This window comes from Mobula birostris, chromosome 1 (genome assembly GCF_030028105.1).
Source record: "Mobula birostris isolate sMobBir1 chromosome 1, sMobBir1.hap1, whole genome shotgun sequence".
Taxonomy (NCBI): Eukaryota; Metazoa; Chordata; class Chondrichthyes; order Myliobatiformes; family Myliobatidae; genus Mobula; species Mobula birostris.
In genome coordinates this window covers 197,488,277-197,515,903 of record NC_092370.1, presented here as the reverse complement: position 1 = coordinate 197,515,903, position 27,627 = coordinate 197,488,277, and the positions used below count along the sequence as shown (strand labels likewise).

General features: G+C 39.3%; 1 protein-coding gene across 1 annotated transcript in view; it reads left to right on the top strand.

Annotated features, from left to right (window-relative positions):
* Positions 1–27,627, top strand: part of kiaa0586 (KIAA0586 ortholog) — a 551,477-nt gene that overhangs the window by 53,350 nt on the left and 470,500 nt on the right. The window contains exons 7-8 of the mRNA XM_072267986.1: positions 3,841–4,045; positions 6,328–6,495. Of these exons, the coding sequence (XP_072124087.1) occupies positions 3,841–4,045; positions 6,328–6,495 (373 nt within the window). The remainder of the gene's footprint in view (positions 1–3,840; positions 4,046–6,327; positions 6,496–27,627) is intronic.

Genomic DNA, 27,627 nt, shown 5'->3' with positions numbered 1-27,627 from the left:
TCTGGAAGAAACTAGTATCACTTCCTGGGGGTGCGTATATATTCAATAAAGTAACTGGATTTCCATCTGTATTCCCCCTTACCAGAATATATCTGCCCTCCTTATCTCCCAGTTTGAAAACTGTTTCAAAATTTAGCTTACTTGAGATGAGAATAGCAACTCCTCTTCTATGTCCTGATTTATATGAGGAGAAAAACAAATTAGTGAAGCCTATTCTCTTTAATTTTCCATGTTCATTATCACAAAAGTGAGTTTCCTGTAAATATACTACATTGTTCCTTTGTGCTTGTTCTTTTTTCATTTTTGATAAAATTTTACTGCGCTTGACTGGATTCAACAGCCCATTGACATTAAAAGAAATGAATTTTACTTTGTCCTTAGCCATGTGTATTTATCATTGAAATTTGCAGAATATAACTTAATTGATCTACTCCCTGAACAAATAAGAGCCAAGAAACACGAATAATAAAAAAAAAGATAAGGAAGGTGTGATTCCAAGGCTGGGTCTCTAGATGACCCTGGGTTGGGCTGGAAGAAAAGTCTAGCTGTGGGGGATAGCCCCTCCTACCTGTGGGTTGAGGGCCCCACTGCAGTACCTATAAAAGTAAGTAAAAAAAAAACTATGTCCATTACACAGAAATGATTTCCCTGTATATTATTCCCATGTATATATTCTCATTTAGGTGGAGAAAAAGGAATGAATAAAGGAATTTTAAAAAATTGAGTAATATAAAATCCACTTTATAACACGTATTTCTCGAGATAGGTATATCACCGTCTATTTTTGCTTCTGTTTAGTTTATCAGCACTTTTAAAGTTAGCCAAACCTTATGGCTCTTCTGGAGGAGGTGAGGGCTGCCCTCGGAGAACTGACAGTCTCTTTCTAATACCCTTCTCTTGTCCTGCTCCCGGTTCCTGCTTTCTAGGTTCTCTTACTATTTCCCAAGCAGCTCGGGACAGCTGCTCAGCCAGACTTTCTTTCCCTTGGTTTGACCACGCTAATGGACAGTCCTCTGTTGTTCATGTCTGTAGTCGCCTCCTCCACCGTCTGGTACAGTCGCATCCCTTCTTGGTGAAATACCGTCAGTTTAGCAGAGTATGGGGTTTGGAATTTAATCTTTTCTTGCTTTAATATTTGCTTCGCTTCGGAATATTCCTTCCGTTTCTGTAGGACCACAGGGGGGTAATCATAATCGAAGTATATTAACTTCCTGTTCCAAAAAACCCTCTTCTTACCCAGGCTCTTCGTAGAATCTCTGCCTTGATCTTGAATCGAAGGAATTTAAGTACTATTGAGCACGGTTTACTTTCTCTGTCTTCAGGAGGCTGTGGGACGAGCGAACGATGTGCCCTCTCAATTTCAATCTCCATAGTCTGGGGAATCTCCAGTGCTTCCCGCAGCAGCTTGCCTACAAAGTCCATCACCCCTCTGCTCCTTCGGGAACATTATAAATCCTGATATTTTTCCGTCGCGATCTTCCTTCCTGGTCAAGCAACTTACTTTCCTGTTGATTTAATATTTTTATCGTCTTACTTAGTATCTGTTCCACGCTTTACACCCGATCTTCCACCTTTTCAATTTGAGTCTCTGCCACCGCTATTTTCTGATTGACGTTGGCGAGCTCTAACTTTATATCATTGAGTTACTGCTTTATATCTTTCTGGACTTCCCTTATCTCTTCCAGAATCCCTATCATACTTGCCGCTTCGCCCAAACGAGGCCCATCGTCAGCTTTGCCGCCACGCGCACGTGTAGGAGAGTCGCGCGCTGTACCTCTCTCTTCCATAGGCTCCGCAGTGGTGCTTTTTTTATCTCCATTCTTTCTCCCCATTCTTGCCCCCCTTATCAATTCAGATATTTTCGAAAGATCTTATACTTGATGGATTAACAGGGCAAAATATGTGTTTTTCTGGAGGAGCTGTTGATTTAAGCTGCCATTCTGAACGATGACGTCACTGGAACCGATCAAATCATTTTTCAATGAAAATGGCAGGCTTCACCCTTGAATGGCTTTAACAACTGGTGAGGCTTTGTCCCAAGGTTGACTGGGTATTTGTCCCCAGGCTGACTGGGTATTAAAATATTATTTTAAATATATGTACACATAGATTAAAAACCTGACTCTATTTAATATAGCTGAAAGCTGCTTTTTGAATTCAAGTGAAATCTATGTTGTGACTTCATTAAAACAGATTTCATTTGATAATTTGTGTTTCCAATGTAGAGTTATGTCATATTTGCCTTGTTCACTGTATTGAATTGAATTGACTTCATTTCTTACATCCTTCATATACGAGGAGTAAAAATCTTTACATTACGTCTCCATCTAAATGTGCAATGTGCAATGAGTAATTTATAATAATTTATAATAAATAGAACAGTCAATGTAATATAGAGTACACTCAAATCAACGTGAGTTCATCAGTCTGATGGCCTGGTGGAAGAAGCTGTCCTGGAGCCTGATGGTCCTGGCTTTTATGCTGCAGTATCGCTTCCTGAATGGTAGCAGCTGGAATAGATTATGGTTGGGATGACTTGGGTCATAATCCCAAGGGTCCTTTTTACACACTCGTCCTTGTAAATATCTTGAATCATGGGAAGTTTGGAACTACAGATGTGCTGGGCTGTCCGCACCACTTTCTGGAGTCCTGTGATTAAGGGAGGTACAGTTCCCATACCAGACAGTGATGCAGCCAGTCAGGATGCTCTCAATTGAGCCCCTGTAGAAAGTTCTTAAGATTTGGAGGCCCATACCAAACTTCCTCAACCATCTGAGGTGAAAGAGGTGCCGTTGAGCCTTTTCACCACATAGCTGGTGTGTACACATCATGTGAGGTCCTCGGTAATGTGGATGTCGAGGAACTTAAAGCTGTTTACCCTCTTAACCCCAGATTCATTGATGTCAATATGGGTTAGCCCATCTCCATTCCTCTTGTAATCCACAACCAGCAGCTTTGTTTTTGCGACATTGAGGAAGAGATTGTTTTCTTGACACCAGTGTGTCAGAGAGATGACTTCTTCCCTGTAGGCCACCTCGTTATTGTTTGAGATAAGGCCAACCAATGTAGTGTTGTCAGCAAATTTAATTAGCAGATTGGAGCTGTCGGTGGTGAAACAGTCATGGTATACAGGGAGTAAAGGAGGGGACTCCGTACGCAGCCCTGAGGGGCTTCTATATTGAGAGTCAGAGGGTTGGAGGTGAGGGAGCCCACTCTTACCACCTGCTAGCGATCTGACAGGAAGTCCAGGATCCAGCTGCACAAGGCAGGGTCAAGGCTGAGATCTCTAAGTTTCTTGTCGAGCCTGGATGGAACTATGGTATTGAATGCTGACTGTAGTCCAAGAACAGCATTTTCACATAAGCATTCTTCTTTTCTAGATGTGTAAGGACAGTATGTAGAGTAGTGGCTATTACGTCATCTGTCGCAATACAGATTCACTGACTGAGATTGAGAATGCAAAACTGCAAACACGAGGAAATCTGCAGATGCTGGAAATTTAAGCAACACACACAAAAAATGCTGGTGAATGCAGCAGGCCAGGCAGCATCTATTGGAAGAGGTACAGTTGACGTTTCCTATAGGTGCTGCCTGGCCTGCTGGTTCACCAGCATTTTTTTGTGTGTGTTCAGGATGCAAATATTGATGGATGTGAGAGCTTTGACTTTGTAATGTTGAGTTTTTTTTGGAAGAGTTTTGCATTACAATGTTAATACCCCAGCAGCAGGGCTCCCAGAGCTCTGGTGGTTAAGGGCAGCAAAACTGGTATAATATATTGCTCAGTTAAAAGAATCATTGCATAGTGACTATTACTGGTTCGAATTTTTGCCTGTCTTTCAGTCACGAATGTTTACCTCAGCATTTACAACAAGCCGCATTCACCCAGATGGTGCATTTCCAGCACATTCTGATACATTGTTGCAATGTTTAGAAACATGTTCTAAAGCACAGACACTGAATCAAGGACTCCAGAAGTTGCCTAGCAACAGCATAAATTACGTATCACTCAGAGATGTGCCATCTGACATCCCTACAGCAACACAAGGTGAGAAGTGCAAACAATTCAATGTGACTTGGAACAATTGCTTCTTTATCTATTTCAGTATTGTTGAAATGGCTTGGAATCTCAGTGATTTTGAAATTTAGCTGAATGTTTGTTAAAGGGTCATTAATGGGAAACTTTATATTAAAATAACTGATGTTGCATATTGTTATAATAGTTGTTATCAAGATAAGGATGCTTTATTAAGATTCATTTAGGTGTGAAAATTAAATTAAGTTTTAGTTTCTTCCAAAATTTGGACTTCCAGGTGAAGTCCACATCCATAAAATAGAAAACAGTTTAGCTGACTAAACTACATTCCTAAAAGCTTATCCAGCTGTCTAACTAATCAAGACCTCCAATTACTTTTTCAATGACCCTGACCTTTCTGAATTGGTGAAACAACTTTAAAAAATCTTACTACTTTAAAATCAATTAAAAAAAGAAAAGTTATTCAAATGCTACATAAATTGCTCTATATATGGTCCCTTGTAACTGTTCCTGTACTTGCAATTTTGCAGGCTGATTCCCTGGTGTAACTGTTGAGGAAATGAGCAATTTTGGGAATTGTAGGAGAATTGGGTTTTACTAGGCTACATGAATGATGAATTTATGTCATGATTTAAGGATTTATGGTTTAGAGCTTTCTGTTTTGATATATGGTTTTGTCAAATAACACCTCAGAATTTGATTTCAATTCACCAGCAAAAATCTCAGAATTTCATATTGACTTGATTTGACTTAAATTTAACTTGATTTCAAATCAGTCAAATTGGGGAAGAAGTATTAATGACAGAACATTCATTGATTGATGTAATTTAGTCCCAATAAATGCGAGGTGTAAGGAAGTAGGGGTAGGGCATACAGTATATAGTAAACAATTGGGTGACAGTGGGATCTGGTTCAAGTCCATCATTCCCTGAAAGTGGTAACAATGGGAATTTTTGGGATTCATTATCCTGCAGGACTGTGGCTGAATAATTGAGTTAATTTTAAACAAAGAATAACAGATTTCTGAATTCTAAGGGAATCAAGATAAATGGTGATAGCACTAAGAAAATCAGCCATAATCCTGGTTAATGGTGTCATCTGCTGAATGAATAGCTCTTGGTCACGTTTCGTAGGAAGTCTTTTAGTCTTAGTCATGAGTTGTACAGCACAGAAACAGGCTCATGCCAACTTTTTGCCACATCTATACTAATCCCCTTTGTTTGAAATGGTATGCATCCTTCTATACCTCGCCTGTTTAATTGTCTGTCTATATGCCTCTCAAACATAGTAATTGTGTGATTCCACTACCCCTGCTGGCAGCATTCTGCAGTTATCAAACACTCTCTCATGTCCCTTTTAAAGTTCCTTCCCTTCACCTTAAAATTATACTGTCTTGTTTTTGATGCCTAAATCATGAGGAGAAAGAAAAAGATTCTGAATATTGATCCCATCTTTGCTTCTTATAGTCTAATATTCTCCTATCAGATCACTTCTCATCCTCCTTCATACCAGGCAAAATAAACAACCTATCCTATTTCTCACCATTACTGAAGTCCTGCAATTTAGGGAAAATTCTGACTAATCTTTCTCTTGTGCAGCCACATCTCCTATTTATATACTGGTCAATATTGCATGAATGTTGTAATTTCTTAAATGGAAGCTTTGCATTCTTGTGAAATTTTTCTTGATGCTTTGAATTCCATTGGCTGCAGGTCTGTTCTGGGTGACTATTATAAACTGGTGGTAACTTGTAATTGTGAAAATGGAAGCTATGCAAAAATTATCTGAGCATTTTTTAAAATTCCAAATAATGATGGTTATAATGTTTAGTAATGCAGGGAAAGAAAGGATTTTGGTTGTTTGCAGAATCATAATGCCACTTTTAATAGTCCTATTTAAAATTTGCCAATCAACTTCACTCCATGAAATTCTTTGTTATATTTGAGTTATAACTTGCTATAATTGATAATGCGATGTAAGGAGTAAGCATCATCTAGAAGATTAAGACCATGGGTATACGTTTAATCTTTGAATCTCCAAAGTTTGGAATACACTTTTTGGAATATTTCAGAGCAATGATATTGAACTTTACAAAACCAAGGACAGTGAGGTGAAAGAGTTGGTGCAGGATTGAATTAGCAAGTGACTGGAAACTCATGGCCCTAATTGCAGACAGACGTGTTAAGCGGTCAATCAAATCCAATTAATATTGCTGTTATGAAATTCAAGGCATTATTTTCTTGGGCTAACACATTTATAGTTTTGAAGCACTTAAATTCTGCATTTAATTTCAGTTTATCAGAGCCGTCCTGGTGCATTTGGCATGGGAAATTCACTGCAGACCCCAGCACCTCGCAAGTCTGCCCCTGTGCCAATGTCTAAGGATGTTCAGGTTCAACAGAAGATAAAGTCTGCTGTTCAAAAATCCAAAGCAAATGCAAATATTTCCACAGCTGGACAAGGTAATAGCAAAAGGATTATTGTAAAAAACAATGTCTATTTAAGTTTAAAACATAATTTTGGTAGTATCAAATTACATTTTTGTGGATGGAACAAGTCCAAGAAGTGTTATTGTTTGATGGCATTGAAGTACAGATATATAACATTAACTGTTTTTGAGTCTAGTAGTCCTGATGTGGATGCTACATAGCCTTCTCCCTAATGGGCATAGGGCAATAAGTCCATGAGCAGGGTGGATGGGATCTTTCATGATTTTACTGGGCCTTTTCTGGCACCTTTCTGTATGCATGTCCTTGAAGGCGGGTAGGCTGGTACCAGTGATGTGTTGGGCAGTTTTAATTATCCATTATAGAGCCCTTTTGTCCACTGTAGTGCAGTTTCTCTACCATGCAGTGATGCAGCATGTTAGGATACTTTCTATATTGTATGTCTGTAGAATGTTGTGAGTTTAGATGTGTGTCGTCTGTCTCTCTTCAGACTCCTCAGAAAGTAGAGGCATTGGTGACTTTTCATGATTGTACCATGTGATTGTGCGAGATGTGCACTCTCAGGAGTTTTAAACTACTTGCAGTTTCCACTGCTGTGCTGCCGAAATTAAGAGGTATGATTGGTATGAGTACTCCTGAAGTCAATAACCATCTCATTTGTTATGTTGACATAAAGGAAGAGGTTATTTGCTTGGCACCAGACCTTGAACTCTTCCACTTCCTCTTTGTAGTGTCTTATTTTTGTTGGTGATGAGCCCCACCACTGTTGTGTCATTGGCGAACATGACACTGTGATTACTCAGGTGTTTGACTGTGCAGTCATGTGTGAGCAGAGTGTACAGCAGTGGGCTCAGCACACTGCCCTGGCCGGGGGGGCACCTGTGTTGAGGATGATGGGGAAGGAAGAACAGTTGTGCATCTTGACTATCTGAGGTCTGTTGGTCCAACACCCAGTTGGACAGTGGTGTATTTAGACCAAGGAGTAGGAGTTTAAGCACCTGCTGCTGTAAATGTCTTGGATAAAGGAAAATTCACATCCAGAGATGCACTGGGCTGACCTTGGTGAACAATGTTGAAAACCAAACTGACATCTAGAAACAGCATTCTGAATTAAGTGTCCTTGTTTTCTCGGTGTGTTAGGACCAGGTGCATGATGGATGATATGGCAGAGATATCTGTCATAGAGCGGTTCTGTCAGTAAGCATATTAGTGAGTGTCTAACATGGCAGTAATGTAATTTTTGATATATAGCTATTCAAAGCACTTCATGTTGATTGGTGTCAGTGCTACTGGGTGGCAGACGTTTAGTTCTGAAGGTGGAGAATACCTTGGTCGCTGATTTGTAGCATGTAGGGACAGCAGCTGGATGAGTGAATTGTTGAGGACGTCAGTGTGTTGGTGTACACACTCTCTGAGTACTTGGCCTGGCCGCCTTATGGGGGTTGACTCTTTGCTGAGTCTTTCTCTTGTCTACTGCTGTTACAGAAAGTGGCTGCTCACCTGGGAGGGGTAGCTTTTGTGGACAGTGTTGCGTTACAGATCTTGAAGTATGCATAAATGTTCTTTAGAGTGTTAGGGAGGGAGGTGTCACTGGTGCACTCAACACTGTTTTTCCTTGTGTAGTCAGCCAAGGTTAAGCAATGTCAATAGTCCACTGTTAATAAATCTCAGATTAATCTGGATCAAATTCTTTGTTGGGATCATCATTAGTGAAACCATAATCAAGGTGAAATGATGGAGCAGTGCAAAAAGCTTGTATAGCTGTAATAGAAAGTGACATGAAATTATAAATAGCTGATGAATTATACCCAGGCAACAATTCATAGTGTGCAATATTTCAGGTTTGTTTAGTTTACATAGATACGTCTCCCAATCAGTGAGTACTTGATAAAATAAGATAGGAAAGGAAATTTTAACTCTTACAATTCAGTGCATACTATTACCCTGTTTGTTCCAAATAGCCATGCAAATTATTTGTATTTGAAGTTATATTTGATTCCCTTTGAAAATATGTTTGGAACCTATCAATAATTCTGCTGCTGTTAATGTGCAACTTTTTATCATTAATGCCCAGTTTAGAATTACTAGGTCGATTTTTAATCCATCTCATTTTGTATGGTAACGATGGTAAGTAATGCAAGGTTGCATAGTGAACTGACTTGCTGGAGGAATGGGGCATAACCAATGATTCATCTGGAACGTTAACAGAAATTTTCTATTTTTCTCCTTTGACTTGTTTGTGTACCAACACTCTCAGTCCACAAATGCTTTTAAGGACTATTTGGCAGGATTGATTTGGCCTTTGTGGCTGAATTAAGGTGCTTGGATTGTTGCAGGTTGACTTAATACAGATATATTTTTGTTATGTTTTGTCATGGCATTTTGGTTATTAAGGCATTGCTGTGTGGTGAAAAAAGCACAACAGTGCTTCTTTCACTTCAGAAGGCTGAAGAAGTTCGGCATGAGTCCCCAAGTCCTCAGGACTTTCTATAGGGGCATCATCAAGAGCATCATGACTGGCTATGTCATTGCCTGGTACGGGAACTGTACTACCTCAATTGCAGGGCACTGCAGAGAGTGGTACGGCCAGCCCAGCGCATCTACGGATGTGAATTTTCTTACATTCAGGACATTTACAGCAGCAGATGTGTAAAAAGGGCCCAGAGGACCATCAGTGAGTCACCCCAACCACAAACTGTTTCAGTTGCTACCGTTTGGCAAATTGTACTGCAACATTGCAGTATTAAGGCCAGGACCAACAGGCTCTTTCACCAGGCCATCAGATTTATCAATACACATTGATCTGATTGCATATCTGACTATACATACATGTATACAAAACAATTATATATACAATCTCCCACATTTCCCCTCTTTATTGCTTGTACGTTGCAAAAGAGACACAACATGAAGATTTTTACTCGCTTGGATATAAGAATAAAAATAAAAAATTTTGGAAAGTAGTTTGAACTCAACCGCATTACAGCTGCATTGGAGCCACAAATGGGATCCCTTTCTTCTCTAAAAGAAATTAGTACCAAAATAAGATTTTGTAATTGTCATCATGACTGACATTTTTGCAATTGCAACTTTTTTTTTGTTAACTAAATTCAAATTTACAGCACCCAGGGAAAGATTTGAATCCATGTCACCGGATCAGGCCTCCAGATTATTAAACCTGTTGCCAGCTGGCCAATACTTTCCTACCTCTTCAGCTTCTTAAAATAACTGCTTAAAAAATCCTGAGTGCTGAAGAGATCAAGCCCAAAAACTCCAGTTTTTTCACTCTGAATTGTAAATTAAGAGTTCTGGTTTAAGAGGCGCTGGTGAAGCTCAACAACTACTTATTGGTGGCAAATAAATTAAAGAATACAACCAAATACTTTATTAATAACCTTTTTTTGGTAAACAATCACCACAAACCATGTAGAGGCAGAGTTGAGGTGAGCAGAGGGGAGGCAGAGATGAGGTGAGCGAGTGTGAAACAGAATTGAGGCAAGGTCGAGGCTGAATTGAGATGACCAGAGGTGAGGCAGAGTCAAGGTGAGCGAAGAGGAAGCCATCCACTAAAACAGAGAGTAAAGAAAGACCCGAGGTTTGATCAATTTAAGCTGTAGGCTGATTTGGAAAGGTCAAGTACGGGCTGAAATGTGGCAACGAGGTCCAGGTCCAGAGTGTATTGATGCAACAGGCCCCAGGTTCTACAGCAAGGAACGATCTGATGTTTGGACGATTTAAATGCCAGGCCAGATTGAAAAGGTAGAGTGTCGGGACCGGAGGCAAGGATTGGGCCGGTAGTGTTCGCTGCTCTGCAACATTTGCTTGGCTCTGTGCTGAAGTGAGGCTGTGGCCTGCTCCAGTTGCAGGGATGCCTAGCTTCTGTTTGTAGACTCACTTTCATTCTGAATGATGCTATTTACTTACTTTCATTTGTGCATTTATTTTTTCTCTCTCTCTGCATTGGTTGTTTGACCAGCTATTTTTTAGTGGGTTCTATTGTGTTTCTTTATGTCTGCCTGTAAGGAGACGAATCGCAAGGTTGTATAATATATACATAATTTGATAATAAATGTAATTTGAACTTAAACTTGTGCTGTTTAACTAGCATTGCTTTCAATTACTCTTAAAGTTCCTCAACCTAAACATCAGAAAGGTCAAAACTACTGTCTTTGGTTTCTGCAATGTGTTTTAAATTATCTATGGCTTTTTCTTATCTGAAGCTAGCTTGTCAATCTTAGTAACATGTTCAATCCAAAATATAGTTACAGATTTTACAATAAGTCCTTTTATGCAACAGCATGCTTTTTCATTTCTCATCTTTTCCTACCACTATTTTTAATAACAGTTAACTTATATTAATCTCCAGTACACAGCACATTAAAATTAAAAGTTGTTAATTTGTTTAAATCCTTCAAAGACCTTGTTTCTTCATCTTTGTAACTTTCATATAGGAGACAATGACCCCTGCTTGGACTCTGCCATTACGACTCTGATCTCTTGTGTGTTCCAATTTTCTTTCGTGCAATTTCCTTTCCATTGGTAGCCATAATTTCAACATCCCAAACTTGGAAACTTTGTTGAACTTCTTGGTGACCACCTTTGATTTTGGCCAACAACAGTGGTCTTGTCAGCAAACTTAAATATGACATTGGAACAGTTATAAGTACAAAGTGAGTAGAGTAGGGAGCTGAGCACACAGCCTCATGGAGCACCTTTGCTGATGGAGATTATAGAAGAGATGTTGTTGCCAATCCAAATTGACTGAGGTCTACAAGTGAGGAAATCAAGGATCCAGTTGCACAAGGAGGTATTGAGGACAAGGTCTTGAAGTGTGTTGATTAGCTTTGAGGGGATGATGGTATTGTATGCTGAGCTGTAATCGATAAAGAACATCCTGATGTATGCATCTTTACTGTCCAGATATTCCAGGGTTGTGTGAGGGGCTAATGGAATGGCATTTGCCATGGACCTGTTGTGCTTGTAGGCAAATTGGAGTGGATCCAAGTTGCTTCTCAGGCAGGAGTTGATGTGTTTCATTAACAAACTCTCAAAGCACTTCATCACAGAGGATGTAAGTGCTATTGAATGATAGTCATTGAGACAGGTTACCATTTCTTAGGCACAGGTATAATTGAAGCCCCCATGAAGTAGGTCGGTACCCAGGTATCCCATCTTGGCTGGACGCTTTCCATGGGGTCACCCTCCTGAAGGATGCTATCACATCAGCTTCAGAGACTGAAATCACAGGCTCAGTGGAGGCTGTGGGAGTTCATGAAGGTTCTTCCATGTTTTGGTGGTCAAAGCAAGCTTAGAAGCTTATCTGGAAGTGAAGTCTTGTTGACACCTAAGTTGCTTGGTTTCACTTTGTAGGAGTAATAGCATTTAAGCCCTGTCACAACTGTCAAGCTGACTTCAGTGATTCGGGTTTACTCCAGAATTGCCACTTCACCCATGAGATGGCTTTCCAGAGATTGTACCTGGACTTCTTGTATCTTACTTGGTCACCAGACCTGAATGCCACTGATGTGATCCTTAGCAGATTGGAGATCACATGGTTCATCCAGGGCTTCTGGTTGGGGAAGATGCTGAATGATTTTGTGGAGAATACTCGTCTATGACTGTATTTATAATGTTTATGACTACCATGGTCTATTCATTCAGATACTTTGATCAGTCCTTGAACACGACACAGTCTGCCAACTTGAAGCAATCCCATAGCCACTCTTCTGCCTCCTGCGACCACCTCTTCAATGTCCGTGCCTCTGGAGCCTTGCTGTTTAGCTTCTGCCAGTATGCAGGTTGGAGAAGGACAGCCAAGTGATCAGATTTCCTGAAATACAGTCTGGGCATGGAGTGGTAGGCATTCCCTATTGTAGTATAGCAATGGTCTAGTGTGTTAGGGTCCCTGGTGCTGCAGGTTATATGCTGATAGTAATTGAGGGATTTCTTCAGACAAGCGTGATTGAAGTCCCAGAATATGATTTGAAATGCTTTGGTGGACTGCTTCTTGTTTGGTGATGACAGCATTCAATATCTCTTTTGGCAGTATGTGAACTGCGATCAGGATCATAGTGGAGAACACTCTTGGAAAGTAGAAAGGTTGGCACTTTATGTTCCAGGTCAGGGGTACAAAAGTATGACAAAATTGCCACATCCGAGTACCACGGACAGTTTATCATGAAACACAGAGCCCACATTTTGCCTTCTCCAAATCAGCAGTTCGGTTCCCCTTGTGTATTCGAGAAATTCTGAGGTCTGGTCACCAAATCTGGGTGAGCCATGTCTCTGGTAAAAACAGAACATAGCAATTCCTTATTTCCCTCCAATACAGCAACCTTGCTCTTAGGTTCTCAATCTTGTTCTCAGTTACTGTACGTTTGATAACAAGATGCTGGGTAGGGAGGGTCTCATCCCTCTGTGTTTCCACCTGGCTTGGAGCCCTCCCCTTCTCCCTCTCTTATGGCCATAGCAAAGTACCTTTTTTCTCTCAAGGGCCTTACTGAAGTCCATGTAGACAACATATACTGACCTCCTCAAAAAGCTGAATGAAGTTCATTGTTTGATAGACAAGATCTACACCAGATAAACTATGCTGACTATAGCTAATAGGCCCATGTTTTTACAAACGTGAGTACATCCTTTCCCTATGAATTCTTTCAAATAGCTTCCCTACCACTGACGTCAGGCCCATTGGCTTATAATTTCCTTACTTATTTGTATTTTCTTTAAACATTGGCTACTCTCTAGTACCCTGGGTCCTCGCCTGTGGCTAGATCGGATACAGAGATCTTTGTCAAGGACCCAGCATTCTCCTCTCTTGCCTCTCATTACCATGAGGTAGATCCCATTAGACCCTTGGGATTTGTCCATCTTGATGTTCTTCAGTAGGCTGAACACCATTTCCTTCTTGATCTCAACATGTCCTAGATTATTAGCACAGCCCACACTGATCTCACAATCCCCCATGTTGTTTTATTTCATGTCAGCTGCTTGTCCAGTCCATCACAGGAAGGAATTTGCATCAAAAAATTTGCAAATGTTTGCTGACATACAAATATCCACAAACTCCTAACGAAGCAGAGCTCCCGTTGTTCCTTTCTCGTGATTGCATTGATAGACCCTCTGAGATGTTGACATCCAAAGATTTGAAGCTACTCATTTTTCCACAGCTGACTCTTGAATGACCATCAATATTGACCTAAGTACAAAGTATATACAATAATCTTTTAGTTCTTTTTGTTTCATGTTTTGTTCTTGGATTAATTAGTGTTTGTTTGGTTTTTGCCACCTCTTATGATCCATGTTGAAACCTTTAGACGAGATTTCTGTTGATCTTGTTTTCACCAATCCAATTTTGTGTAAAGATCTTTTGTAGTTTAACTGAAGTGATTATAAGACCATAAGACAAAGGAGCAGAAGTAGGCCATTCGGCCCATCGAGTCTATTCTGCCATTTTATCATGAGCTGATCCATTCTCCTATTTAGTCTCACTCCCCCCCCCTTCTCACTATAACCTTTGATGCCCTGGCTACTCAGATACCTATCAATCTCTACCTTAAATACACCCAATGACTTGGCCTCCACTGCTGCCCGTGGCAACAAATTCCATAGATTCACCACCCTCTGACTAAAAAAATTTCTTCGCATTTCTGTTCTGAAAGGGCGACCTTCAATCCTTAAGTTATGCCCTCTCGTACTAGACTCTCCCATCATGGGAAACAACTTTGCCATGTCCACTCTGTCCATGCCTTTTAACATTCGAAATGTTTCTATGAGGTCTCCCCTCATTCTTCTAAACTTCAAGGAATACAGTCCAAGAGTGGACAAACGTTCCTCATATGTTAACCCTCTCATTCCCGGAATCATTCTAGTGAATCTTCTCTGTACCCTCTCCAACGTCAGCACATCCTTTCTTAAATAAGGAGACCAAAACTGCCCACAGTACTCCAAGTGAGGTCTCACCAGCGCCTTATAGAGCCTCAACATCACAGCCCTGCTCCTATACTCTATTCCTCGAGAAATGAATGCCAACTTTGCATTTGCCTTCTTCATTACTGACTCAACCTGGGGGTTAACTTTATCCTGTACGAGGACTCACAAGCCCCGTTGCATCTCAGAACTTTGAATTCTTTCCCCATTTAAATAATAGTCTGCCCATTTATTTTTTCTGTCAAAGTGCATAACCATACACTTTCCAACATTGTACTTCATTTGCCACTTCTCTGCCCATTCTTCCAATCTATCCGACTCTCCGTTTCCTCAGCACTACCAGCCCCTCCACCTATCTTCGTATTGTCAGCAAACTTAGCCACAAAGCCATCTATTCCATAATCCAAATCGTTGATATACAATGTAAAAAGAAGCGGCCCCAACACTGATCCCTGTGGAACACCACTGGTAACCGGCAGCCAACCAGAACAGGATCCCTTTATTCCCACTCTCTGTTTCCTGCCAATCAGCCAATGTTCTATCCATGTATGTAACTTTCCCGTAATTCCATGGGCTGTTATCTTGTTAAGTAGCCTCATGTGTGGCACCTTGTCAAAGGCCTTTTGAAAATCTAAATATACAACATCCACTGCATCTCCCTTGTCTAGCCTACTGGTAATTTCCTCAAAAAATTGTAATAGGTTTGTCAGGCAGGATTTTCCTTCAAGGAATCCATGCTGAGTTCTGCCTATTTTGTCATATGCCTCCAGGTACTCTGTAACCTCATCCTTGACAATCAACTCCAACAACATCCCAACCACCGATGTCAAGCTAACAGGTCTATAATTTCCTTTTTGCTTCCTTGCCCCCTTCTTAAATAGCGGAGTGACATTTGCAATCTTCCAGTCCTCCGGAACCATGCCAGAACCTATCGACTTTTGAAAGATCATCGCTAATGCCTCTGCAATCTCCACAGCTACTTCCTTCAGAACACGAGGGTGCATTCCATCTGGTCCGGGAGATTTATCTACCTTTAGCCTATTCAGCTTCCTGAGTACTTTCTCTGTCATAATTGTGACTGAGCACACTTCTCTTCCCTGCCACCCTTGAGTGTCCGGTATACTGCTGATGTCTTCCTCAGTGAAGACTGATGCAAAATACTCGTTCAGTTCCTCTGCCATCTCCTTATCTCCCATTACAATTTCTCCAGCATCATTTTCTATCGGTCCTATACCTACGCTTATCTGTCTTTTACTCTTTATATACTTGAAAAAGCTTTTAGTATCCTCTTTGATATTATTTCTAGCTTCCTTTCATAGTTAATCTTTTCTCTCTTAATGACCTTCTTGGTTTCCTTTTGTAAGGTTTTAAAAACTTCCCAATCCTCTGTCTTCCCACTAATTTTTGCTTCCTTGTATGCCCTCTCCTTTGCTTTAACTTTGGCTGTGACTTCTCTTGACAACCATGGTTGCATCCTTTTTCCACTCGAAAATTTCTTCATTTTTGGAATATACCTGTCTTGCACCTTCCTCACTTCTCGCATAAACTCCAGCCACTGCTGCTCTGCTGTCTTTCCCACCAGTGTCCCTTTCCAGTCAATCTCGTCTGTTCTATATGTAAATCACACTGTTAGTTAATGCACATTTAAGATCATTTGTGTATTATGCAACAAAGAGCCAATGATATTTTCTGTTCTCAAGAGAAGCAGAAGTATTTACTTCAATTATTCTGAAGTCTGCAGACTGGAGAGAGGCCCATTTACCTTACTAGGTGTAGACCATACAATTTTCCCAATTGCACAAAAGATTAAATTACATATTAAGCAGATCATACACTGTCTTCGACTAAAGTATAGACATACAGTTACTGGCACAGAGCTAGTCAGGTACAGGTGCGCTTCTGATCAGTTTTACCTTTCTTCATTAACCCTCCATGGTAAGTCTCCTGAAAGTCCTCCAATTGTGGTCATATGAAGAGGCCTCCATTACTTAAGTATGTTACTGATTACATGGTACCATACCTGTTATTTTTCTTTGTATCAACACACACACTGCTGAATCTTGTACCTCCCAATAGTTGTTAGAATGTCTCTGGTAAAGGACATTACATGTTATTTGTCTTTTTGTTGTTTTTCCTATTGTATTATATGGACTCAACTCATGCCTATGGTTTTGGTTGAGATAGAGATATCATTTGTTGTATTTGGTGTTTTATAACATTATCCTCTAGAGTTGCTTTTCCACCTTTTCAGTGAGCTAGTGATGCCACAGATGAATTATTCCTTAGCCATGGAGATGGCCCTGGTTGTTGCATTTATGCCTTTCACTGTGATCTTGTGTAGAGTATGGTACCTTGGGCTTACTTGTCCGGTACAGATTGATGTTACTGTTATTACTTAGGATTGTCATGGAAGGTATGTATTTGGCACTGTAAATATGTTGCTTTTGTTTTTTCAAATCTGCTACTGCAGAAGCTTTAAATAGTAAATCAAAGTCTTCTTGAACAGATAAATTAATATCCATGTTTATGCTCAATCTTTCTTTAATTTCCCCCAACGTCTATCCCTGTCCCACCGGTATTTTCCAATTTTCCTCTTCAGTCCCCCATTTCTCACTTGTCATTTATATTTTTAAACAGAAATAGGAATATTAAAGTGGGAATTGATTGATTGAACAGTACATATTGTACTGTCATTAGAGACTGCCACTTGGGAAACCATTCTATTAGATAATGAGCTGTGGCTGATGTTCAGTAAAAATCTCCAGCGCATTGTGCCTGGGAAGTTAATTGCTGCAATGACAAATAGTTATATACAATGAAACACTCTAAACTGTCGCCATACTTCTGATTTTTGGCATTATACAAAGATTGGATTCACAAATTCTCATTGCTATTTATATAACCTGTGACCACCTATCTGACAGAAATAAGTTCATCAAAAATTCTGCATCCCTTCTTCTAATTTGCAAAAAGTCTTGTTCTAAGTAAAAAAACTGTGATCACTGACTTAAATCAGCAAATCAGCCCTACTTTGGCAACATTTCAATTTAAAAGTTGTCAAATTTGTTTCATATTTCTCCATGGCCTTACCTCTTCATTGCCCTATATTCTTCTCCAGTTTACAATCCTTTGACTTGCTCCTTTAGTTGTGGTCTCTTGCTCATCTCCTGTTTTTAGTGGCTCCAACACTGGTAATCAAGCCTTCTGTAGTCTAAACCTCCTCACTAGAATATCCTCCCCTAATCTCTCATTTAGGTCATATTCCTTAATATCTAGTTCGGCATTAATGTTGTTTAATTATGCTCCTACAAAATACCTCAGGATAAGTTCACAATATAAAGGGCACTATGCAGACTGTTGTCAACATTCAGATCTAATACACCACCCATTTATCACAGTATCACAGTGTGCTTACGGATATATAACTTGAAGTCATTTATTATAATCCCTCCATTTTAAGACATTTCATTATAATTGCATTCTGATTTAGCAAGGCAAATGAGGGAGTTCCAAAATCATGGTTAATGACAACTATGTACTCTCCCACCACATACTGACGTGTGTGCTAATTCACACCATATATTCCGATATCATTTCTATTCCTTCAAACATTCTTTTGGAAATGATGCTTGACAGGAGAAACAGACTTAATGCTTCCCTGGATGGGGTGTGGAACTATTGGTTATGCTTTCAAAATAAGTTGTTAGTAATCCAAGATAGATTAGCATGAGCTTCACCATCTAAAGGAAAAGGACTCTCCAGAATTCTTCATCCAAGTGGACGGTGGAGGCTCAGATGCTCTGTATGTTTTTAGTTATTAAATAGATTGAGGAATATAGAAGCAGTTCTGTATGCAGGTATTCAGGTATTCCATGGCAGAGCAAGCACAAAGGACTGAATGACCTATACTGCTTCTGTTTCTTACGTTCTTTCATCAGAGTTGTTGCATAGTGAACAACTGGAGTTCTGACCCATGTAATAGGCTTCCATATTGAAGATGATTCCATCTTTGATAAAGTAAACTATTATATTTAAATGTAGCAATAATTTTCATCAAAGTCATGATTTGTCTTGTGGCTTACAGCAGATTTTGTTTGTTTGATGAGTCTTGTGTTCTGTTATCTGTTACTACTAGAAGCATCCCTTGTGCGTTATATAACGTGTAAGATCATATTTTGTGAAGACATTTAAGACTACTGGCAGTCACTGTTGTAGAATAATATGCACGATCAAATACAGAAATCAGGAAACTGTTATCTCATTTGGTCTTTGTTGCTACAAGCGTTGCTCCAGCAATATTTCATTGAGAAATCTAACAACACATAAAAGATCAAGCTGAGATGTAATTGCTCTTCAAGTTCTCTCCAAACAGGTCAGCACAAATTTATCTGTTCAAAATCCGTCTGTGCAAATTGTAAATGGTTTGATAAGTTACTTCTACAAATAACTGACCTGCACTGAAAATGAATTTTTATAAGTGTTGAATTTCATTGCTTCATATTTCCCTTAATCCTATATTGCTAATTATTTTGCTTCCCATGCAAGATTTTAAATTATAGTAGATATTCCACTTTACTTTTCCTGGTTCAGACTGTGCTTGTTTCAGGTGCTGCAGAAAGTTGGAGATATTTCATAATTTGAAGGCCCAGAAAGTCAAATTACTAAATTAATAATGGGATCTTGCTGAAATAGATCTTATGAATTACCAAAAATCTTGTAATTAGTATAAGAGGCTGGACAAAAGGCTATAGAAACTGCTTGGGCAACTGTAAGTGAAATGAAAATTCAGCATAAGCTAATATTTTTTCTATTATTGCAGTGAAATAGCGTTTCCTACACTCTGTTTATTTTAATAGCACCTCACCATTTTAATTGATTATGACATTCAATGGCTTGCTAATCACCCCACCAAAATTCATTAATTACTCCTTTAATGTTCTAAATGCCTATGGAGGTAATCTCATTTTCTTCTATCTTCAGTGCTCTTGTGCATTATCAATCAGATAATGTAATCAGATAACCAGATGATATATATTGAACAGAATTTTTGTTGTGTCATTGCCTTGTAAAAAAGCATGTCATCTTGTATTTTCAGTAATTGTTAGTCTTTTTAGCTCAGATGATAGGTCTCTTGACATTACATCAGAAGCTCAGAGCATTCTGAGCCCTTTTCACCACCTTTTCCTCCACTTGTCATTATGAAGAACTGTTTTGTTGTTGGAAAAGCCTTTCTATGTGATGAAAAGTTCTTTGATTTTTTTTGATTGGATCTATGCCACTATAGAGTTTGTTGGTTGCTATGCTTATCTGCCCACAGTATTTAATTGGTTGAAATACAGACTGGTGTGTTGTTAGGTCATGATTATTTTTTTTAGTTTTCCAAAAATAGTACTATAATATTAATTTGACAATTGAAATATGTTTGTGTATGTTTACAGGGTGGAAATGAGGGATAAGATATGATTCAAGAGGTATGGAGACGAGAGACTACAGATGCTGGAAATCTGGAGCAACACACAAAATACTGGAGCAACTCAGCAGATCAGACAACATCTATGAAGGGAAATAAACAGTTGATGTTTCAAGCTGAGGCCCTCTATCAGGAAGGGTTTCATTCCCTCCCTAGATGCTGCCTGACCTCCTGAATTCCTCTAGCACTTTGTGTGAGTTATATCTACTAATGGCGTGCTTTGTTTTATTTATAGTTCATAGCCTGGAGATTACTAAGTTAACAGAGATTCTGTTTTTACGTCTTATGACTTCCTCATTAATGAGAGCAGTCACTGAATATTGTATAATCAAAGTTGGAAATGAATCTTTTACTTTCCAATATAGAGCTTCTGGAGATATTTTAAGCAAATGGTCTAACTTCTAACTGCAGTATCGTTGTAGAGAATTTGATCACCCATATACAGAATGACGGTTTGATGTATTGCACTGGTTTGCTAATTGCCATTCTGAGCTTCCTTCATATTGGAAGGAACTATGAACACAATGTGAAAAAGTGAATTGATATTTTTTCTGTAGTTTTTTTATGTGTGAACAATTCATTCAGATTCTTTGTACATGTAAAGTTTGTTATTTGTATACTAATTTATTAATTTCATTCACTTATTATTAAACAGGAGTTCTTCAAACTGTTCACTTCAAATCCAATCTCTTTCAGACCTTACAATTAACTGTGTTCTTAAGAGTACCAGCTCCAAATTTAGTAAGTAAATATAAAAGACATTGCCTCTTAATATATAAACTGTTTTTAGAGACCATGGTGACACAGTGAGATTTTGGCATGTCACCATGTAGCTGCCTGCATGAAAGGTAATGTCTATATTTGCATAAACTATTTGAATGCAAAATCTTCAAACTGAATAAAATCAGCATAAAGCAGTTATTTTGCATGCTCCCTTTTAAAAGAAATGATAACTTTATTTAGGGTATTTGTGATTTTTAAAAAAAATATATATTTCTACAGTTGCTTATTCATGTTTTTACTTGCAAAGACTGCAAGAGAAAATTAAGTCTCATGGTTGTGGTATATTCACCAGTGCATATTACATGTCTGTACAGAGGTGTATCTGTTTACTCCCTTCCAAAAGCAAAGGGTTGAATTTGTAATTAAACTGAGGATGCATACTTCACTGACTGATGATCACTTTTTGGATACATATATCTTGTTCCCAGGCAGTTCCGATTTTATTGAAAGGGGCACGCCTCAAAATCACTAACTTATCCCGAATAGCAGATATTAAACCTTTACCCAGTGGATTGATACAAAGAAACAAGTCCAGAACATTTTTCTCAGGCATCTCAGGAAAGTTTGATATCAAAGGGTTAATGAAATGTCTAATTTGAAGATATCTAAAGAAATGAATATTAGGTAGATTAAACTTTACAGACAATTGTTGAAAAGTTGCAAAACGATTATCTATGGATCTTCAAAGTGCCTAATACCCTTTCTATACCAATCATAAAATGTTGAACCCCGCAAATCAATTTTTGGATACACATAGGGTGAAGGCTTAGAATCAAGAGATAATTAGACTCCAGCATAGGTTTTGATAAGCTATACAGTTATTTGAAACAATAACAGACTTAACGAGGGGCTCTTAGTTCAAATTTCTTTATTTTTCAGATTGTATAACTAAACAGTTGAATAGCTAGGGGACACACTATATTTGTGATCCTCTTGTTTGAAAGTAGTTTGAAGAAACAAAATCAATATTTTCTTGGTCTTTTAGCAGTATGTAAGGGAGGTATGGAGGCACAATCACTGAGTTAATTCAAACTCCTAAATCCTAATAGTTTGGCATCTGGTTTACCTAGTTCTTACCAAGCCTAGTTTCCAAACTAGGACCATAAAGGAGTATTAAGAAATAGGTGAAACTGAAATCTTTAATGGCTATAGGAAAATTGCCATTTGGGTACCTAACTACGTAACTACAATTCTAAGGTTTTAATATTTCAGAAATTCAAGAACCATTTGATAGATCTTTCCTGCATCCAGTATTTCATTATTAGTCTGCTGCCTAGAGACTTGAAAACATTGGTGCATTGCTTTATTATTGTCACATATGCAAAGCGAGGCTTCAGTGAAAAACTTCGCTTTCACATGCCATCCATTGCCTCAAAACAGAGCTCAGGTTTCTTTTAAATCCTCTCAAACAAGTTAGTTGGCAATGAAAGACAAAACACTTTATTTAGCTTGCAACTGCAGCAAAAGTAAATCAAATAACAAATAATCACATGAAATGCCAGATCTTCAGAGGGTGTTGGTGCAAATCAGCTTGCAACTGTTACTATTTTGCATAAGGTTTGCAATAAAATTCATTTTTGAGGATATTTTTGTATATAAAAATCATCTTTATTTTTCCCAGTTGCATGAGAATTCCTTTTGAATAAATACTGGATAAAGAAGAGTTACTGCATCATTTTAAAGTCATTCACAAAATGAGTAAAATAGATATACTGTATACTTACCCCTTTACTGTTGCCATCTCAGGTTATAAAAATAACTAACTCTCTCAAATTAACATTGGCAAGAATTTAAATTCAAGCCTTATTAAAATACCATGAACATTTCTGGAAGCATGGAGTACAAACAAATTCAAGGGCATGGGTGACATTAAAGGAAGACTTGTTGTTTATTTAAATGCAAATAAGTCTATTTATGGTGTTAAAAGGATAATTATAACAATTCTGCAAATGGGCAGCTTTCAGCAGAACAACACAGTTTCTGATTCTGCGGCATCAAATGGAATAAATTAACAATGTGTGTAAGATTTGGGATGCTGTTACTTCCTTCTCTTTGTTTTGCTGTCTTGTGCAAAAGAGAGTTGTTTAGTGGCTTGTTTTGGACCAACATATAATATCTGAATTTTTGTTTCACAGACACATGATACAGTTTAATTTTTCTTGTAAACCATGGTTTACAACTGAGAATATTTATAGGTAATAATTTTGCTGCAACCACTTTATATTTCTTAATAAACATTTGTTCCATTAATTGCTTGCATTTGTACCTGGGTTAGTTTTATTCAATATTGTTGCTTTCTATTGGTGTTCCTGGTGTGGCCTCCTGTATATCGATGAGACCTGATGTAGATTGGAGATCGCTGCACCAAACACCTATCCTTTGTTCACCAGAAAAAGCGAGGTCTCCCAGTGGCCACCCATTTTAATACCACTTCCCATTCCCATTCCGCTATGTCCATCCATGGCCTTCTCTACTGTCACTGAGGCTATTCTCAGACTGGAGGAACAATAGCTTATATTCCGTCTGGGTAGCCTCCATCCTGATGGCATGAACATTCATTTCTCAAACTTCTGGTAATGTCCCCCTCCCTCCTTCACCATCCTCCATCCCCTCTTCCCTCTCTCACCTTATCTCCTTGCCTGCCCATCACCTTCCTCTAGTGCCCCTTCCCCCTTCTGTCCTCTCCTGTTAGATTTCCCCATCTCCAACCCTGTATCTCTTTCACCACTCAACTTTCCAGCTCCTTACTTCACCCTGCCCCCTCCCTGTTTCATCCATTACTGTGTATCTCCCTCTCCTCCCCCCACCTTTTAACTCTACTCCTTATCTTTTTTTTCTCCAGTCCTGCTGTCCTGTGAAACTTGACTGTATTCTTTTCCATAGATGCTGGCTAGCCTGCTGAGTTCCTCCAGCATTTTGTTTGTGTTGCTAGGATTTCCAGCGTTTGCAGATTTTCTCTTGTTTGTGATCAAATGGTTAATCTGGTTCTTGTCATGTCCATTGGATGAGCATCATGTCAGTTTCATGTTATGGCAAGGGGATCCCTCCTATGATCAGATTGTTCATGGCACAGAATTCCACCAGCCTGTTGAGTTCCTCCAGCATTTTGTGTGTGTTACTAAGATTTCCAGCATTTGCAGATATTTATCTTACCACAAATAACACAATCACTACAAATTTATGTCAGTGAAAAAATAAAAATCACAAAAAGTAGAGGTCCCAGAACAGATCCTTGTGGGACACCACTAGTCACAATCCTCCAATCTGAATGTACTCCCTCCACCACAACCCTCTGGAGCATGTTGATATTAAGGGAGAGGAGGTGTTGGAGTTGTTAAGATACATTAGGACGGATAAGTCCCTGGGGCCTGACGGAATATCCCCAGGCTACAGCATGAGGCGAGGGAAGAGATTGCTGAGCCTCTGGCTAGGACCTTTATGTCCTCGTTGTCCACGGGAATGGTACCGGAGGATTGGAGGGAGGCGAATGTTGTCCCCTTGTTCAAAAAAGGTGTAGGGATAGTCCGGGTAATTATAGACCAGTGAGCCTTACGTCTTTGGTGGGAAAGCTGTTGGAAAAGATTCTTAGAGATAGGATCTCTGGGCATTTAGAGAATCATGGTCTGATCAGGGACAGTCAGCATGGCTTTGTGAAGGGCAAATCGTGTCTAACAAGTCTGATAGAGTTCTTTGAGGAGGTGACCAGGCATATAGATGAGGGTAGTGCAGTGGATGTGATCTATATGGACTTTAGTAAGGCACTTGACAAGGTTCCATACGGTAGGCTTATTCTGAAAGTCAGAAGGCATGGGATCCAGGGAAGTTTGGCCAGGTTGATTCAGAATTGGCTTGCCTGCAGAAGGCAGAGGGTTGTGGTGGAGGGAGTACATTCAGATTGAAGGATTGTGACTAGTGGTGTCCCACAAGGATCTGTTCTGGGACCTCTACTTTTTGTGATTTTTATGAATGACCTGGATGTGGGGGTAGAAGGGTGGGTTGGCAAGTTTGCAGACGACACAAAGGTTGGTGGTGTTGTAGATAGTGTTAAGGATTGTCGAAGATTGCAGAGAGACATTGATAGGATGCAGAAGTGGGCTGGGAAGTGGCAGATGGAGTTCAACCCAGAGAAGTGTGAGGTGGTACACTTTGGAAGAACAAACTCCAAGGCAGAGTACAAAGTAAATGGCAGGATATTTGGTAGTGTGGAGGAGCAGAGGGATCTCGGGGTACATGTCCAGAGATCCTTGAAAGTTGCCTCACAGGTGGATAGGGTAGTTAAGAAAGCTTATGTGGTGTTAGCTTTCATAAGTCGAGGGACGGAGTTTAAGAGTCGCGATTTAATGATGCAGCTCTATAAAACTCTGGTTAGGCCACACTTGGAGAACTGTGTCCAGTTCTGGTCGCCTCACTATAGGCAGGATGTGGAAACATTGGAAAGGGTATAGAGGAGATTTACCAGGATGCTGCCTGGATTAGACAGTATGCATTATGATCAGAGATTAAGGGAGCTAGGGCTTTACTCTTTGGAGAGAAGAAGGATGAGAGGAGACATGATAGAGGTGTACAAGATAATAAGAGGAATAGATAGAGTGGATAGCCAGTGCCTCTTCTCCAGGGTACCACTGCTCAATGCAAGAGGACATGGCTTTAAGGTAAGGGGTGGAGTTCAAGGGGCATATTAGAGGAAGGTTTTTTACTCAGAGAGTGGTTGGTGCGTGGAATGCACTGCCTGAGTCAGTGTTGGAGGCAGATACACTAGTGAAGTTTAAGAGACTACTAGACGGGTATATGGAGGAATTTAAGGTGGGGGTCATATGGGAAGCAGGGTTTGAGGGTCAGCACAACATTGTGGGCTGAAGGGCCTGTAATGTGCTGTACTACTCTATGTCTAAAACAACTTTTGAACAGGATTCTTGAAATTTCAGTGTGTTAGTAAGTGTACAGGCCAAATTCAGTTACTGTTTTTCATGCACATGTGAGGAATGAAACTTCTTTCAGTTCTTAAAGTTGGCAAAGTGTGTTTTTTCTAACTATTCATTGTTTCCTTTCTTCTGATGTTATCATTAAACAATCTTGAATCTTGAGCAGAACATTACTATAAATAAGATGAAAGTAACTTGGAGAATGACTTCTTTGCAATTTTATGGAAGTTATCAAGTGCTGCAGAGTGTCTGGAAGCTTACTGAACAGTTCATTGGCATCCATCTCCTACTTCAATGTATTGTAAGACTGATTGCAACAAAGAATCAGAGGGGAAGTGAAAATGAAATTGAGACACAAAGCAAATATATGAGAAATGTTAGTTACAGAAATGGAAATCTATAAGTGTTCTGTAGGCATATAAATAGTAAAAGGGTAGTAAATGAAGCCGTGGGGACAAATAAGGATAAAAATGGTAACTTGATGATTGAGGGCATTATGAGACTAAATCAGTACTTGTTATCTGTTCTCAAGAGGAAAGAGTTACTTCCAAAGTAATCAGAAAAGTGAAGAAGGTGTCTGGATGTGTTTAAAAACTCTTACTCTGAGATATTAGGAAAGTTTGCTGAACTTTTAAGTAGGTATGTCACCAGGATGCCCAGATATGATGAATCTGAGGATTTTGAGGAAAATTTAGCAAGAAATCACAAGGTTACTGAATTTAATCTTCCAATGAGTTTTTGGGTATGGGAATTGGTGCCAAAAAACTGTGGTGCTGTGTAGTAGGTGTTGTTCCATTATTCAAAAAAATAAATTGGGGTAAGCCCAACAATTGGCCAGTCAATTTTGACCTGGTGGGGAAGTGTTTAGAGACATTGATTCTGATACAGTTGATATTTATATGGAGGAAAATAGATTAATTAACACAAGCCAGCATAGAATTGTTAATTGTGTATTTAAACAACTTGATAGAGGTTTTTGATGAGGTAACAGTCAATGAGGGTAATGCAGTTCATGTGATATACAACCAGAAATTTTTTGTCAGATGTTAGTGTCGTTTGGAAAGTTTTTTATCTATATTAATGACTTTGTTTTGAATTGCAAACCACAATTTTTAGATTTACAAATGTTTTAAAACATGGTGACCTACAGAGAGGATGGTGAAGGATTATAGGAGGTTATAAGTGGGCTGGTAGAAATAAGCAGATGTATGGCAGATGATTAATGTGAAAAATTGTGAGGGGATTCATTTTGGTAGAAAAAATGAGGAGAGATAATACCATAAGATATAGGAGCAGAATTAGGCCATCTGGCCCATCGGGTCTGCTCCACCATTTCATCATGGCTGATCCAATTTTCCTCTCAGCCCCAATCTCCTGCCTTCTCCCTGTATCCCTTCATGGCCTGACCAATCAAAAATTTATCAACCTCTGCCTTAAATATACATGAACACTTTGCCTCCACAGCTGTCCATGGCAAAGAATCCCACAGATTCACCACTCTCTGGCTAAAGAAATTCCTCATCTCCATTCTAAAGGATGCCCCTCTATTCTGTGTCCTCCCTGTCATCAAGTCTTGTACTCTCCCACCATAGAAAACTCTCCACACCCAGTCTATCAAGGCCTTTCACTATTGGATAAGTTTCAATGAGGTCACCCCTTATTCTTCTGAATTCCAGTGAATACAGGCCCAGTGCTATCAAATGCTCTTCATTTGACAAATCATTCAATCCTGGAATCATTTTTATGAGCCTCCTTTGAATGCTGTCCAGTTTCAGCACATCCTTTCTAAGATAAAGAGCCCAAACCTGCTCACAATACTCTTAAGAGAGGCCTCACCAGTGCTTTAGAAAGCCTTAACATTACATCCTTGCTTTTATATTCTAGACCTCTTGAAATGAATGCTAACATTGCATCTACCTTCCTCACAACAGACTCAACCTGCAAATTAACTTCTAAGGAACCCTGCACAAGGACTCCCAAATCCCTTTGCACCTCAGTTTTTTTGTATTTTATCTCTATTTCAAAAGTAGTCAGCCCTTTCAT